This window comes from Tiliqua scincoides, chromosome 6 (assembly GCF_035046505.1).
Source record: "Tiliqua scincoides isolate rTilSci1 chromosome 6, rTilSci1.hap2, whole genome shotgun sequence".
Taxonomy (NCBI): domain Eukaryota; kingdom Metazoa; phylum Chordata; class Lepidosauria; order Squamata; family Scincidae; genus Tiliqua; species Tiliqua scincoides.
Genome location: NC_089826.1, coordinates 89,023,997 through 89,041,085, shown reverse-complemented (window position 1 = coordinate 89,041,085; position 17,089 = coordinate 89,023,997). Strand labels below are relative to the sequence as shown.

General features: G+C 47.6%; 1 protein-coding gene across 2 annotated transcripts in view; it reads left to right on the top strand.

Annotated features, from left to right (window-relative positions):
- The first annotated feature begins 15,600 nt into the window (after nucleotides 1-15,600).
- Nucleotides 15,601-17,089, top strand: part of NTF3 (neurotrophin 3) — a 91,998-nt gene continuing 90,509 nt past the window's right edge. The window contains exon 1 of one of the 2 annotated variants that reach the window (XM_066631916.1): nucleotides 15,601-16,028. In XM_066631916.1, coding sequence (XP_066488013.1) covers nucleotides 15,864-16,028 — 165 coding nt within the window. In that variant the 5' untranslated portion in view covers nucleotides 15,601-15,863. Of the gene's footprint in view, nucleotides 16,033-17,089 lie in introns of both variants that reach the window. The other variant, XM_066631918.1, reaches the window with a different exon arrangement.

Sequence of the window (17,089 nt, the reverse complement as noted above, 5' to 3'; positions counted from 1 at the left end):
GAAGAGAGCTAGAATATTTGGATGGGACACCAGGATGACCTGATCCTTAGCAGCCCTACTCAGTAGTCCCACTACAATTGGTCATTCAATGAGAGTTGCCCAGCCCCTTCTCCTGCTCTCCCTTAGCCAATGGAAATATGAGAGTACCAATCCTTTTTCCAATGATCATCCATTCCTTTCTTCCTACCAGAGATGGGAAAAGAGAGCCCAGTCCTGCCTCCTCGCTTCTGCTGCCATTAAGCCTTTCTTGCCTCCTGGCTGGAACTCCCTGCTGTTTGCTGGTTAAACTTATGGTCCCATGAGGTTTTCCACGTGGCAAAATCAGTAAGCAAGCACCCCCAGACACAGGCAGATTTGAGTCAGCACATGTGGGGATGAGTCAGGGGGGCTGTGACTCGAGTCTTTTTCACAGACTTCCACATACATGACTCACGAGTTGCAGTCACCCAAAATCACACATTTTCATGACTTGAGTCGAAGTCACCTGACTTGAGTTTCCAACACAGGTAAATAAAAATAAATAGTAACAAATTGTTTGGCTCTGCGGATGGAGGAAGAGGGACAAACAATTAGTTACTACAGGCAATTGCCTTAGAAACAAAATTGCAGAACTCAGAAGTGTTTTTCAGCTATTTTCAACTGCTGTGCTCCAAACTCCTGCAGCATACCTGTGAACCTTTCATGGCACACTGGTTGAAATTGCTGTTCAAAAAGCTCCTCTGTGTTAAAAATTCCCTTTGTGTTGAAAACAAGCACGTCAGAGAGAGAGATTCTAACTCCACTCTCTCTTTCCTGTGCCAGTTCTTCTTGCTTACAGGAACCAGTCAGAAATGTGATTCTCTCCCATGCAGCCTGCAGTGGTGCAGTCCAAAATTTTGTATCTCATTTTGCATAACCTGTAGAATCAATCTGAGAGCAAAAACATGCTGTTTTTGCCCTCAGAAAAAAACATGCTGTACTCTTTCTTTCTTTCTTTCTTTCTTTTAAATAGCAGATGGAACATTACCTGAAGGAGCAGGTCCGCAGCTTGGGGGTCCACCTGGACTCACAGCTGCTCCTGGATTCCCAGGTGGCGGCTGTGGCTAGGGGGGCCTTCGCTCAGCTTCGGCTGGTGCGCCAGCTGCGTCCGTACTTGGATCGTGCAGACCTGGCCATGGTGATCCATGCTACGGTGACATCGAGGTTAGATTATTGTAACGCGCTTTATGTGCGGCTGCCCCTGAAGACGGTTCGGAAACTGCAATTAGTGTAGAATGCGGCGGCCCGTGTGGTCACTGGAGCTAGGCGGTTTGACTCTGTCAGCCTGCTTCTCCGGGGGCTACATTGGCTGCCCATTCGTTTCCGGGCCCAATTCAAGGTGCTGGTTTTGACCTTTAAAGCCCTATACTGCTCTGGGCCAGGCTATCTTAGAGATCGCCTACTCCTGTACAATCTGGCTCGTCCTCTCAGGTCATCAGAGAAGGCCTTTTTACAAGTGCCGCCGCCTAAGGAGGTACGTGGGGCGGCGGCAAGAAATAGGGCCTTCTCAGTAGTGGCACCAACGTTGTGGAACTCCCTTCCCCTTGACTTGAGAATGGCTCCCTCTCTGGAGACTTTTCGGCGAGGCCTGAAGACCTTGTTGTTTAATCAAGCCTTCTGACTTCATGGCCTTTTTAACATCTTTTATACATCTTTTAGTTGCTTTTTACAGGCTTGATTCCTCTAAGTACTGCTGTTTTAGGCTCTTTTATTCTGACTTTTATCTGACTACTGTTTTTATGGGTTCTGCTAATGTGTTTTTTAATGTGTTTTTATCTGTTTGTGAAATTATGTTTTAATCTGTTTTATATGTTGTTAGCTGCCCTGGGTCCCTTTGGGGAGAAGGGCGGGATAGAAATAAAGTTTTATTATTATTATTATTATTATTATTATTATTATTATTATTATTATTATTATTATTATTATTATTAGAACTGCAGAGAAGTCATGGTGGAGGATGGAGGGGGTTGTAAGTCACACACCTCCCCATGCACTGTTTTAATTAGGCCAAAAGGTTCCACTGAAAGCCAAAGGAAACTTTTTACTAATTAAAATGGAGGATTGAGTGCACATTAATCAAGATCAGAATCACAGCAGAGAGGAAAGTGTTACACCCCCCCCCCCCCACTCCTCACTGTGGTTTAACAACAATTCAAAGGGCCCTCCTGTCCAGTATTAACAAACTAACAAAGTTTCCAGGTCAAACTCACATGAAAAGTGAGCAGATCTGGGCTCACAGACAAGGGCCAGCAGCTCTTTCATCTCAAACCTCCTGTCCATCTTGAGCATTCAGAAGCTAAATGCTGTTCCTGATCCTTCCATCCAAGGGAGAAAAGGCAGACATACAACAGATATATGCATTTTATACTATAGTATTTTATAATTGCTGTGTCAAGTAAATTGTTGTGTAAAGTAAAGTAAAAGTAAATTGTTGTGTCAAGTAAAGACTGGAACCTTGATGCTCAGAGTTGGGACTCAATTTTTTTATTATTTTTTGAGTTTTTATACTGCCTTTTGTTCAAGGAGTTTAGGGTGGTGTACACAGTTCTTTCCCTCATTTTGTTTTCACAAAACAAAAGGTAGGTGGGACTGAGACATCATGACTGGCCCCAGATCATCCACAGACATTGCCTGGGTGACCCATTGAATCACTTTGTGATGTGGCGCTTGCCAAGTTTTTACGATTCTTACAAGTTCACAAATCTAGGTGGTATAAAGTGCTTTCTCCTGTGCACCTTGATTTGAACTGCCTGTCTGTCACACATGCATGTGTATGTTGACTTTAGCACCAAGACGATTTGCATTTGTAAATGAACCACTTTAATATCACCCAGTGCTCATCAGATACACTTTTGAGTGGAGACATTATCAAGCAGGAAGGGTTTTAACAATCCTAGGCTGCAATCCTACCCACTTATCCAGGAATAAATCCCGTTTACTATCATTGTTAAAAACTTATACATAGTAGCTTGTTAAAAGTACAGATCAAACATTTCCCCAAATGCTGTCACATACCATGGTAGCATCAAGTTTAATATATTAAAAATAAAATATTGAAAAGAATGGGGACCTGCCTGAAATTGGCTCATTGCCCACCTAGTGGGTCCTGACCCACAGTTTGAGAAACACCGTTTGAGACACCACCTCAAGTACCACTGATTGAGAAACATTGGGTAAGACTAATCTATTTTCTTGATAGGTAGTTTACTGATGGGGTAAGGAGTATATTTTTATATTTAAATACATGAACCCCAGCCCCCCCCCCCCCCCACACACAAACATCTACAATTGAAAATAGTGTGGTCCCAAATTCTACTACTCCAGTCCCCCACCTTGTTGTATGTCCTGTACACTGGTTCTCAAGTAAAGCTCTCTGCTTTCATCATCCCATGGAGACCAAACATTGTGACTGTGTCAATGCAGCATGTCTCCTGGTGACAGCATTTGTTGCTGCAAACACTGAACCCAGGGTGGGCATGGAGCTAGGAGTGCACATCACTAGTACGCTTCTAGGAAATTCATCTGTTCCTCTTTTGGGGAGACAAGCAACTAAATAGGGCTTAAACGTGCACCAAATCACAGGTTGCACAGTCTTTTCGAACACCAGAGCAGCTCTGATGCAGGCATTTCACCACTTAGGCAACTGCTTCAGGCTGCAATCCTCTTCCCACCTACCTGAGAATAAGCTCCATTGACTAAAAGTGGACTTACTTCTGAGTTGACATGCATAGGATTGGGTTCTTCTCATACTGTTATCTAGCCTCTCCTTTTATAAACTGTTAGATTGGAATTCAGCAGCTGATGATATAGCTGCTCATCACAATATGGGTTCAACACCCTTGGCCCTTTTATGATATGACTGTCATTTTTGCCAGCCTGTGAATTGCTGGAGGGTTGTGAATTTGTGCAGGACACACAGAACAGGATCTGATCAGCAGCTCTTAAGGCACCAAAGGGGACCATCTCAGGAAATGAGATGTCCTCATTAGACTTTAAAGTCTAATGGTAAAAGGAGCTATACCAGCATTTCAGGGGAATCATACCTATTTAGATAAAGTCCATTCAGGATTAAACCCCAGTATTTGTCTGCAGCACCAAGGCTCAAACCCTGTACTATTTGCAATAAGAACAGATGAAAGTGCCTTGGAGCTGGTACAGAACTTCCTTGAACTTCCTTGAACTCTCTGAGTGCTAGCAAAAAGTCTGTCCCCCAGATCCAGGGGAAGAGGGAAGATCTGCTTGAGTTGAGGGTGATGTTTCTCAGCAGACTTGAGGCCAGCATCTCTTCATCTGCAAATTGAGCACTCAGTCAGTCAATACCTATTAATGAGGTTAGCTCCATATGCATCAGGCATGATCTATTGAAATTTATTTTGAACCAAGATGAACTCACTCTCTTTGATACAAAGGATCCCATTCACAACTGACTTTAATTTGTCACATTTCTAGCTTTGGGGGAACATGTCAAGCTTCTGCAATTGTTTCTGACAGTGCCTGTTTCTTGCCCCAGCTTTCAAGAGCCCCCCTTCAAAACGGATGATGCCTGGAGAGTGGAAAAAACAAACCTGCTGAACGCAAGTGTCTCCTTTTGTCTCCTCCGCATACACAACCTGATTAATCACAACCATGACACTAATCCAGTGTGTGGAATCTGTCAAACAGAACAAAAAAACACTCCTCATTTTCTCCTGTTTGTCCATCACTCCATGGTCACCTTTTAATGAAGTGGCTCAGCAGATACTCCCACTGCAGCTTCCGATGTTCTTACCTTCGTGTCTGTGTCAGGGCCAACCACTATGGAAACACAATATAGAGTTGTTGAACTTGCACTCACAACATGCACACAACATCCCTATCACTCCACACCTTTCCATTTCTATGCAATATTTCAACCACAAAGCGGTGCTATTGCAAAAGCTAACAATTAGGAAGACAATTCTAATTTGGTCTTCAATTGTCATTTACAAAGGCACCGAGATCAAGCCACGCAGAGAGGCTAGTTCTAGCCAGTTGCTCATTTTCCTTCTGTACACTCAGTACACCCAGCATCATATTGTGAGGTTGCCACAGTGGGATATTATTTCAACATTTTGAAGACCAACTTAGTTCAAACACAAATGCTTCTCCAGATGTGCTATGCAAACCTCTCATTAGCCTCCATATCAGGTTGACCTCTCTGGTAATTGCACTCCAAGATCCCTGTCTGCACTGGACATCCTTCCCTGTCTTGACCACATAACAAAATAAGGTTTTATTAGAGACACAAATACGTAGGCCATATAATAATAATAATGACACACAGATGATGCACATATGTGTAACACTCTCCATTTGCTATCCAGAAAAAACCTTTAAAATCTCTCTCTCTCTCTCTCTCTCTCTCTCTCTCTCTCTCTCTCTCTGTGTGTGTGTGTTGCATTGATAGACTGCTTTGAAGGCAAACCTCACAACTAGGGGCAATTTAATTTTTTTTTCAGATCTTGTAATTTGAAAGGCAGAAAGCAGTGTTATCTGCTTTTATTTCTAACTGGAAAAGTAATCTATTTTAATTTCTGGAAAATATCTTAAACACTAAAATGCTGTGCTTTGTGTTTTTATGTTTTTTTTAAACAAAAACACCTCTACTCACAATGCATTTTACATCAAGATATTAAATCAATCAGCATCAGTACAAAGGTTTACAATGAAACAGCCACAGAACAGTTTCTTCAAGGCCAGACCTTTACAATTACACTCTTTAAGAAGGACAAAGAGCACCTTCAACTTTCATAACTGAAACGCGCATAAAATTCTTCTGTAATCTGTCTCCTCCCTTCAGAGGAAGAGGTTCTTCAGTAGCCCTGCAGTGAAAAAGATACTTTGATGTGGAGGATCTTCCCTCCAATTCTGAGGGCTTCATTTTCCCTCCAGTTCTGAGGAGCTTCAGGTTCCACACACCAGGACACACCAGCATCGCACTTGTAATGAGACAGTTGTGGTTATGTGGAGGGATTTCCCTCCAATTCTGAGGGTTTCATTTTCCCTCCAGTTCTGAGGAGCTTCAGGTTCCACACACCAGGACACACCAGCATTGCACTTGTGATGAGACAGTTGTGGTTATGTGGAGGGATATCCCTCCAGTTCTGAGGGCTTCATTTTCCCTCCAGTTCTGAGGGGCTTCAGGTTCCACACACCAGGACACACCAGCATCACACTTGTGATGAGACAGTTGTGGTTATTTGGAGGGATATGCCTCCAATTCTGAGGCCTTCAATTTCCCTCCTGTTTTGAGGGCTTCATTTTCCCTCCAATTCTGAGGGGCTTTGGGTTCCACACACCAGGACACACCAGCATCACACTTGTAATGAGACAGTTGTGGTTATCTGGAGGGATATCCCTCCCGTTCTGAGGGGCTTCAGGTTGCACACACCAGGACGCACCAGCATCGCACTTGTGATGAGACAGTTGTGGTTATGTGGAGGATTTTCCCTCCAGTTCTGAGGGCTTCATTTTCCCTCCAGTTTTGAGGGGCTTTGGGTTCCACACACCAGGACGCACCAGCATCGCACTTGTGATGAGACAGTTGTGGTTATGTGGAGGATTTTCCCTCCAGTTCTGAGGGCTTCATTTTCCCTCCAGTTTTGAGGGGCTTCGGGTTCCACACACCAGGACACACCAGCATTGCACTTGTGATGAGACAGTTGTGGTTATGTGGAGGATTTTCCCTCCAGTTCTGAGGGCTTCATTTTCCCTCCAGTTCTGAGGGGCTTCGGGTTGCAGGGGAGCCATTCAGTCAGAGTGCTGGTGAGGCAGGGCCAGGGAAGGACCACCAGGCCTGAGGAGACTCGCTGTCTTCTGTGCGCTTCTGACTGGGCCAGACGGGGAGAGTCCCTCTCTGGGGATCAGAGGGAGGGCTGTGGGGGAGAGCCCCCTCTCTAGGGAGGAGTGGAAGGCCGCTGGGGATAGTCCCAGACACAGACAGGGACCAGGTGTCAGCCAGGACAGAGCTTCTGTTTGTGTGGGTCTGTCCCCCCTCTGTGCATTGGGAGCTCTTGTCCCTGCAGAGGTCCCTGCAGAGCCAGCACCATTCAGGAGACATTGACCTGTGAGGAACGAAGCCTGTTTGTATTAGTTTTCCTCATTAAACCATTTGGGTGGGAGCGTCTGCCATGTTCAGGGATCAGTGGACTTGTGAGCCTCCCTGCTCTGCAGGTGCTGCTGGCAGAGCGAGGGCATTTCAACAACCCTGAATAGCGTTCTTGGGGAGGGGTTTTGCCCAGGGAACCCCTCTGAGAACCGGATCACTTGGGCTGGTGGCAGCGGACTAGCTCTGCCAGGTGTTGTCCCACAAGCTGTGCGTCCAGACTGACTGGGAGAGTGGGGGACGGGAAGGGAGTGAGCGCTTGGCACTGGGCGTCACTGCCCTGGATCAGTGGGTGTTTGCTGGAAACTCCCCACATTTCATGACAAGGCTTGTGGAGGGAAGAACCACTGAGTGCGGGGCAAGTTGCCAGCCTGGTTTCTCAAACTGTGGATCACAACCTGATTGTTGGTGGGTCAGGAAGCTGCAACTGACAAACTGATAGAGGAGCAAAATGCATTGAACCCTATGGAAAGTGAACTGAGCTACACCACATCTTTACTCGCTAGTAAGGGAATCTGCCTTCGTCCATTGTGAAGGGAAAGCCGAGAGGAATCCAGTGCCATCAGAATAGTCCTGATCTGATGAACGCAGCCCCCCAAAACACCCAAGAAGGAAGTACCTCCCTCCATGCTGACGAATGTATTGCATCCTATAGAAAGTAAAACTAAGCCACACGTTGAATTTACTCATGAGTAAACAACCATGCCTTGGCTTGTGTGGAAGTTCAGGTGAAGAGTAGTACAAGGCTACCAGAATGGTCCTGATCCTATGCACATGGAGCTCAGCAAGTGCTCCAGAAGGCAGCCCCCCACCATAGTAAAGAAAAAGAGGCTTGAGCTGGTAAGATTTTTTTTCTTTGTGTTCTTTTAAAGCTAGGTGGGTCCTGATGGTGTGCAATTTTTAAAAGTTCCCTCCAGTGCTAATAGGCTTGGAACCACTGCTTGATTGGGAAGGGTTGCTGCCTTTTACAATCCCCCCCCCCCTTCTCATTTCCTCTCCTCATTATTCTGGGTTTTTAATGCTGTTTAGAGGGAAGTTTTGAATCTTAATCCAGCCCAAACAAAAATCATGTTGGATTCTGATTTTGTCCCAACTCACCCTGAAGTGGCTTAAACAGAAGAACATAAATTGAACTGAGCATTGGGGGGGGGGGGGTGAGAGAGAGGTTTTTGCAGGCAGGCTACAGAGAGAATTCACTTGGTGGAACAGGGTTGGCTTCCCCAGCTCATCTCTCCTTATTTAGATATTTATTTTAATTATTTCTAAGTATTCATTTTTATTTATTTATTTATTTATTTATAACCTGCCTATCTAGAGAAAATGGAACAATTTCAGTGCTTGCTGGGTTCTCAGGAAAGCACTTCCTGCATGATGATGTTGCTTCTAGCCATGGCATCATTCCAGGTTAATGACATCACTTCTGGTGGGTCCTGGACAAACTGTCATTTTACAAAGTGGGTCCTGATGCTAAGAGTTTGAGAGTCACTGCTATGAAAGCCCTGTCCAATGTCACAGGTGCCATAAGGGTGGTTTGGTTTGGAATGGATCTCCTATTCCCTTTGCAATTCAATTCCCTACCTGCACATAGTACTTCAGAACCCTGAGCTGCTTTCCAAGGGTAGGGCCAGGGCCATAGCTGGGGGAGCCAGCAGTTTGCCCCCCCCCCACCATTTTTTCCAAACCTGTCCTCTTTATCTAATCTGGCATCAGCTGGGGGTGATTTAAAGCCCTTTCTGCAACATTTTTTGTGCACAGGAAGGAAGGTGGCTCAGTGCTTCTGGCAGGGATTGGGGAGGAGAGAGAGAGTGCATGTGTGTAGAGTGAGTAGAACAGGGTCCTGGGAGGGCTCCTTGGAAGTTGTGACCTCTGGTCACCCTGCCCCCATCCAGAGCACATGGAAAGTGGGGCTGGTCAAGAGCAGCCACAAGAAGGTTGGGAGAGATTTCTCCTTGTACTGACTGGGGGAAGGGAGGGTGCTATTTCTTCTATTGTGGAACATGCTAATTACTATAAAGGTACTGCTGTGGGGGGGGGGGCAGGGAGAAATGTTTCTGTTTGGAGAAATCATGGGTGCAGGTTCTTGCCTTTCAGAAATACTTTTAAAATTAGTGGCTGCTGCTTGGGGGCTGGGGAGACCCTTTTTCTGGTGGGAGGAAACATGGAAAGCATTTGAGCTAAAGAGAACCAATAACTTAAGTGTGGGAAAGGTTCTAAGCAGGGGCAGATCCAGGGGAGGCCATGGGTACATACCCCCCCAACTGTCCTGCCAGCAGGGAAGGATGCCCGCCAGGATGGAGAGCAAAATCAGGTGTCAGGGGAACACCCACTGGGCGGGTGTCAAGGAGATTGGCTGGAATGGGAGCCCAGGTCTACCCACCCAACAAACAGCCACAGAGGCTTTAAGCTGAATCAGGAGCCCAGGTCTACCCAAATAGGTAGACTTGGCTCCAAGTCTGGGCGGGAGCCCAGGTCTACCCACCCAGCAAATAGCCACAGAGGCCTGAGGGGGGACATGATTGAGACATATAAAATTATGCAAGGGATGTTCTTTTCCCTATCATATAACACCAGAACCAGGGGACATCCACTAAAATTGAGTGTTGGGAGAGTTAGGACGGACAAAAGAAAATATTTCTTTACCCAGCGTGTAATTAGTCTGTGGAACTCCTTGTCACAGGAAGTGGTGATGGCAACTTGCTTAAATGCCTTTAAGAGGGGATTGGACAAATTTCTGGAGGAAAGTCCATCACAGGTTACAGGAGTCATGATAGGTATGTGAAAGCTCCTGATTTTAGAAGTAGGCTACCTCAACGCCAGATGCAGAAGAGAATACCAGGATGCAGGTTGTGTCTTGCTGTCTTTTGTGCTCCCTGGGGCATTTGGTGGGCCACTGTGAGATACAGGAAGCTGGACTAGATGGGCCTTTGGCCTGATTCAGCAGGGCTCTTCTTGTGTTCTTATGTAGGCTATAAGCTCAATGACTTTGTGTACCTTGGCTCAACGATCTCCAACACGCTTTCTCTCGATACTGAGCTAAACAAACACATCGGTAAAGCAGCTACCACGTTTTCCAGACTCACAAAGAGAGTCTGGTCCAACAAGAAGCTGACGGAACATACCAAGATCCAGGTCTACAGAGCTTGCATCCTGAGTACACTTCTGTACTGCAGCGAGTCATGGACTCTCCGCTCACAACAGGAGAGGAAACTGAACGCTTTCCACATGCGCTGCCTCCAGCGCATTCTCGGCATCACCTGGCAGGACAAAGTTCCTAACAACACAGTCCTGGAACGTGCTGGAATCCCTAGCATGTATGCACTGCTGAAACAGAGACGCCTGCGTTGGCTCGGTCATGTCGTGAGAATGGATGATGGCCGGATCCCAAAGGATCTCCTCTATGGAGAACTCGTGCAAGGAAAGCGCCCTACAGGTAGACCACAGCTGCGATACAAGGACATCTGCAAGAGGGATCTGAAGGCCTTAGGGATGGACCTCAAGAGGTGGGAAACCCTGGCCTCTGAGAGGCCCGCTTGGAGGCAGGCTGTGCAGCATGGCCTTTCCCAGTTTGAAGAGACACTTGGCCAGCAGTCTGAGGCAAAGAGGCAAAGAAGGAAGGCCCATAGCCAGGGAGACAGACCAGGGACAGACTGCACTTGCTCCCGGTGTGGAAGGGATTGTCACTCCCGGATTGGCCTTTTCAGCCACACTAGACGCTGTGCCAGAACCACCATTCAGAGCGCGATACCATAGTCTTTCGAGAATGAAGGTTGCCAATTCAATACAAAAAGCTCAATCAGGAGCCCAGGTCTACCCAAGCAGATAGACCTAGGCTCCATGTCCAGGTGGGAGCCCAGACCCAGGTCTGCCTGCCCAGCAAATGTCCACAGAAGTGATAAGCCCAGGTTGGTTACCAGCTACCTGCCTGGTTGACCTGAGCTCTGAAGGTAGTGCTCATGGCCCCCTCCCAAACAGACACTGGATCCACCCCTGGTTCTAAGGAGATTCAACTCTCAGAAAGCTGGGAGAATTCAGCTCAACCAGGTAGATGCCATACATTTAAATCTTCTGTACTTTGCTTTTTAAAAGTAATAATAATAATAATAATAATAAAACTTTATTTTTATCCCGCCCTTCTCCCTAACGGGACCCAGGGCGGCTAACAACATATTAAAAAAAACAGATTTTAAAAACATTAATACATAGCAGATAAAAACATTTAAAAACACATTACAGAGGCCATAAAAACAGTAGTCAGATTAAAAGACAGAATAAAAGAGCAAGTCACCGAGGAATCAAGCCTGTAAAAAACTAAAAGATGTATAAAAATGTTAAGAAGGCCAGAAATCAGAAGGCTTGTTTAAACAACAGTGTTTTCAGGCCTCGCCGAAAACTCTCAAGAGAGGGAGCCATTCTCAAATCAAGGGGAAGGGAGTTCCATAATGTTGGTGCCACTACTGAGAAGGCCCTATTTCTTGCAGCCGCCCCCCGGACCACCTTGGGTGGCAGCACTTGCAAAAAGGCCTTCTCTGATGACCTGAGATGGCGAGCCGGATTGTACGGGAGTAGGCGGTCTCTAAGATATCCTGGCCCAGAGCAGTATAGGGCTTTAAAGGTCAAAACCAGCACCTTGAATTGGGCCCGGAAACGAATGGGCAGCCAATATAGCCCCCGGAGAAGCGGACTGACAGAGTCAAACCGCCTGGCTCTGGTGACCACACGGGCCACCGCATTCTGTACTAATTGTAGTTTCCGAACCGTCTTCAGGGGCAGCCCCACATAGAGCACGTTACAGTAATCTAACCTTGATGTCACCGTGGCATGGATCACCGTGGCCAGGTCTGCACGATCCAAGTACGGTCACAGCTGGCGCACCAGCCGAAGCTGAGCAAAGGCCCCCCTAGCCACAGCCGCCACCTGGGAATCCAGGAGCAGCTGCGAGTCCAGGAGGACCCCCAAGCTGCGAACCTGCTCCTTCAGAGGGAGTGCAACCCCATTCAGAGCAAGCCGATAATCCAGCACCTGCATCGAGGATTTCCGAACCAGGAGAGCCTCTGTCTTATCCGGATTTAATTTCAGCTTGTTAGCCCCCATCCAGATCCTCACTGCTTCCAGACAGCGCTCCAGGCCCTCAACTGCCACCATGGAGTCTGGAGGAAAGGAGAGATAGAGCTGGGTGTCATCAGCATATTGATGACACCTCACTCCAAACCCCCGGATGACCTCTCCCAGCGGTTTCATGTAGATATTAAATAGCATGGGGGACGGAATTGAACCTGCAGCACCCCGCACCTCAAGGGCCAGGGTGTCGAACAGGCATCCCCCAGTACCACCATCTGGGACCGACCCTCCAAGTAGGAGCGGAACCACTGCAAAACAGTGTCTCCAACTCCCAACTCGGCCAATCGGCCCAGAAGGATACCATGGTCGATGGTATCGAAAGCCGCTGAGAGGTCCAGCAGGACCAACAGGGACGCACTCCCCCTGTCCAGTCCCCGGCGTAGGTCATCCACCAAGGCGACCAAGGCAGTTTCCGTCCCAAACCCCGGTCTGAAACCAGATTGAAAAGGATCCAGATAATCCGCTTCATCCAAGACCCTCTGGAGTTGGGCCGCCACCACCCGCTCAATTACCTTGCCCAGAAACGGGATGTTGGAGACTGGCCGATAGTTATTCAACACAGTGGAATCCAGGGAGGGCTTCTTCAGGAGGGGGCAAACCACCGCCTGTTTCAAGGCGAGCGGCAACGTCCCCTCCATCAAAGAAGAGTTGACCACCCTCCCCGTCCACTCAGCCAGTCCCCCCCAGGCCGCTCTAATCAGCCAAGTTGGGCAAGGGTCAAACAGGCAGGCAGATGGCCTCACACTCCAAAGGAGTCTGTCCACATCCTCAGGCTGCACAAGCTGAAAAGAATCCCACAATACTGGACAAGCAGTTGCCAAGGGGACATCATCAGACATTGTCAATGTGGCATCCAAGTCGCGACGAATACGATCAATTTTATCTGCAAAGTGTTGGGCAAACACGTCACAGCGGCTGACCGTGTATTCCTCCTGGACTACCGAAGGGGCCTGATGAAGGAGGCCCCGCACCACACGGAACAGCTCTGCCGGACGGCTATCAGCAGACGCAATGGTAGCAGAGAAGAACGATCTCTTCGCTGCTACCACCGCCATGGAGTAGGCTCTATAATGAGCTCTACTCTGTGTCCGATCGGATTCATCACAAGTTTTCTGCCACCGTCGCTCTAGACGCCTGCCCTGCCGCTTCATCGTTCACAGCTCCTCAGTGAACCAAGGAGCCGCTCCGAGTCCGCGGCATGGCAGAGGTCGCTCCGGAGCAATCTCATCCACAGCCCTGGACTTTTCCCCATTCCAGAGGTCGACCAGGGTCACAGATGAGGCGCCAGTCTTGGCAGTGGGAAAGTCACCCAGGGCCCTCAGGAAGCCTTCAGGATACATTAGCCTCCGGGGGCGGACCATAGAAAACGGTCCCCCGCCTCTGCGGAGGTAGGAAGTCACAACAAGCCTAAACCCTACCAGGAAGTGATCTGTCCATGACAACAGAGTGATGTTGATCTCCTCTACCTCCAGATCATTGCCCCCATGCCCAGCTGTAAACACCAGGTCCAACACGTGTCCTGCTGTATGTGTCGGGGCCCAGATCTTCTGGGACAGGCCCATGGTTGTAATGAAGTAATGAATATTGTAAAAAAAACACTAGTGTTCCAATGGCGTTACTGTATTTGACTAGCATATCTTTCCTTGCTTTCATGTAAAGTAAATACATTTTATTTTAATATGTATCAATGCATCAGCAATGTGCTATCGACAAATGTTATATAGCTGCTAGACAGGCGCTATATAGGTGATAGATGGTATTAGACAGGCGCTAGATAGATGTTAAATAATAATAATAATAATAATAATAATAATAATAATAATAATAATAATAATAATAATAATAATAATATACAGTATTTATATACCGCCTTTCTTGGTCTTTATTCAAGACTTTATTCAAGGCGGTTTACATAGGCAGGCTTATTAAATCCATGCAGGGATTTTTACAAATTGAAAGAAGGTTCTTTCTTTCAAGAACCACTACATTCAAGGTGTTACACTCCGATCTGGTTTAACATTCTGGCCTCCATCCTCCCACGCTCCGAGCAGATGGAACAGCTCAGCTACAGCTTGCCAGCTGCTTCAAGGTCGCACAGTGCCGGTGGCCTCGAACTGGCGACCTTGTGGATGTTAATCTTCAGGCAATGGAGGCTCTACCCTCTAGACCAGACCTCCTGCCCATAGGAGGCGCTAAAATGGCCAAAATAGGTGCTAGATGGGTGCTAGATAGGTGCTATAAAGGCGTTAGGTGCTAGATAGGCGCTATATAGGAGTTAAATAGATGCTCTATAGGTGTTATATAGGTGTTATATAGGTGCTATATAGGCATTAAATAGGTGTTAGGTGCTAGATGCTAGATAGGTGTTAAATAGGTGCTATATAGGTGCTAAATAGGCGCTATATAGGCATTAAATAGGTGTTAGATAGGTGCTATACAGGCGCTATATAGGTACTAGATAGGCATTATATAGGTGTTAGGTGCTATATAGGTGTTAGGCACTAGATAGGCTCTAAATAGGTGTTAGGTGCTATATAGGTGCTAGATGAGCGCTAGATAGATAGGCATATAGGCTCTACATAGGCGTTAAATAGGTGTTATGTAGGAGTTAGGTGCTAGATAGGTGTTAAATAGGCACTAGATAGGTGCTAGAAAGGCGTTAGATAGGCGCTAAATAGGTGTCAGATAGGTGCTAGATAGGCGCTAAATAGGTGTCAAATAGGCGCTATACAGGCATTAAATAGGTGTTATGTAGGTGTTAGGTACTAAATAGGTGCTAGATAGGTGTTGCATAGGCACTAGATAGGCATTATATAGGTGTTAGGTGCTATATAGGTGTTAGATAGGTGCTTGATAAGTGTTAAATAGGCACTTTCAATACAAGTCAATACTACCTGCATGCCAGTGAATTGTTTTGCTTTTGCAGGGTTGCAGGCCTGTGTATTGCGCTGGTGTGTAAATGAAAGGAGATGTTGCATGTGATTTCTATGCAGGCAAGACATTTCCCACGGCATGCAGAGATGCATTCATTCTCTGCCAATTATTGTTACATTGCCAGTGGGGCTTACTCCCAGGGAAGCGTGGATAGAACTGGCCTAGCACTTTCTTTTTCGGGACGACTGGCCACTTTTCTGGCCCTTGCCCTGCGGAGGCTTCGGCTGGGTTCAGAAAGAGCCGTTCTCGGGAAGGGAGTTCTGCCCCGGCCCGCCTTCCGCCTTGCAAACAGCTTACCTCCGCCAGGCAGATTGCGGAGCTCCGTAACCGCCCCTGGGAGGCTGCGGCGCCCAGCGGGGCCCTTGGCAGAGCGGAGAGAACAGCCCCTTCCGCGCGTGCAGACCCGCCAGAGGAGGCGCCGCCTCTCCAGTCCCAAGGCGTGTGGGGCGCAGGCACCTCCGCGCAGAGGGGCCGGTCCCTGCGCGGGCCAACGGGCTGCCGCCGCCGCCGCCGCCGCGCACAGGACTTGCCGGCGGGCCCGCACAGGTCAAACGGGAACCCTTCGGCTCCCAGTCCCGGGACAGGCTCCAGCAGCTGCCCCGCCTTCGCTCCGGGGGAATCAGCCCGGCGCAGGAGCGGCGGAAATGTGGCCTCAGCTGCGGCGCGCTGGATGGAAGTTGCGAAGCGCTGGTGGGAGGCAGCCTCTGGCCGAGAGAAAGATGGGCGGAAGGCGGCACAGCGCTCTGAGGCGCGAGGCGCAGGCGAAGGACGGGCTCTCGGCCTTCCAGATGTGAATTCCCCGCCAGGCACTGCCAGTGACGATGATGATGATGAGGCAGGTACAGTGTGCATAATGTGGAGTGCAACTTCCCAGCCCCTGAAAATTAAATAATCAATATCCTCCTCTAGATGTAGGCTTGTTCCATGTTAGAGATGTGTACATTTGTGCGTGTGTGTGAATACAGGCAAGTGCCTAAGTATCAGGAATCGGATGAATGTTGATATTTCCCCGGCCTTTGACTGCAAGTCTAAATCTAATTTCTAGAAGTAAATTCCACTGAATTCAATACATATGCACAGGACTGCACTGTGCAAGACTCACAGGGCAACTTTATCTACCAGTTAAAATAGAAATAAAATAGACCTACCAGAAAAAAAATAGGATGATTTTTTTCCCCTTTGAGAAAGGAAAAGGCTTGCAATCCCTGCACCAGGACTCAACTGAAAACGCAGGAGAGTTATCTTTGAGTAAATACAGTGTATACAGGGGAATCTTACCTCTTCCAAGTGTCCTCAGTAAACACCTGAATGTGATATTTGTGTTCATCATTCCCTGCTAAAGGACATTTGCCACAAAATTGGTTATAAAAATGAAAAACAAGATCTGGGACAAAGTGCTTCCTAACATTTCTCACGTGGCCTCCTAACCTCGTAAGAATTACATGTGAAAATCAACATTCACCAGTATCTGATGTTTGCATCAGCACTTGTAGGACAGGAAAGGGGCTGGGTCTACAGTGAAGGAGAATAAGGGCCCAATCCTATCCAACTTTCCAGCACTGGTGTAGCCGCAATGCAACTCTTGAGGAGGCCTCTGTGACTGCCTCCCCACCAAAGGATGCAGCACACATCTCATTGGCATGGCAGCATTGGCACTGGAAAATGGGACAGGATTGGGCCCTCAGGCAGCAGAATGGATTAGCATGGTGGATCTGAAACCCATTTTGGGGCCATGGACTCCTTTGAGAATCTGATGGATCCCCTCTCTAGAAAAATGTACTCATGTATGTGTGTGTGTTTGTGCATACATGATTCATGGACTCCAAGAAGAAAGCTGGGTCCATGGACCTTAGGTTAGGAGCCCCTGAACTAGTGATTTGGGATAGAAGTCTGGAA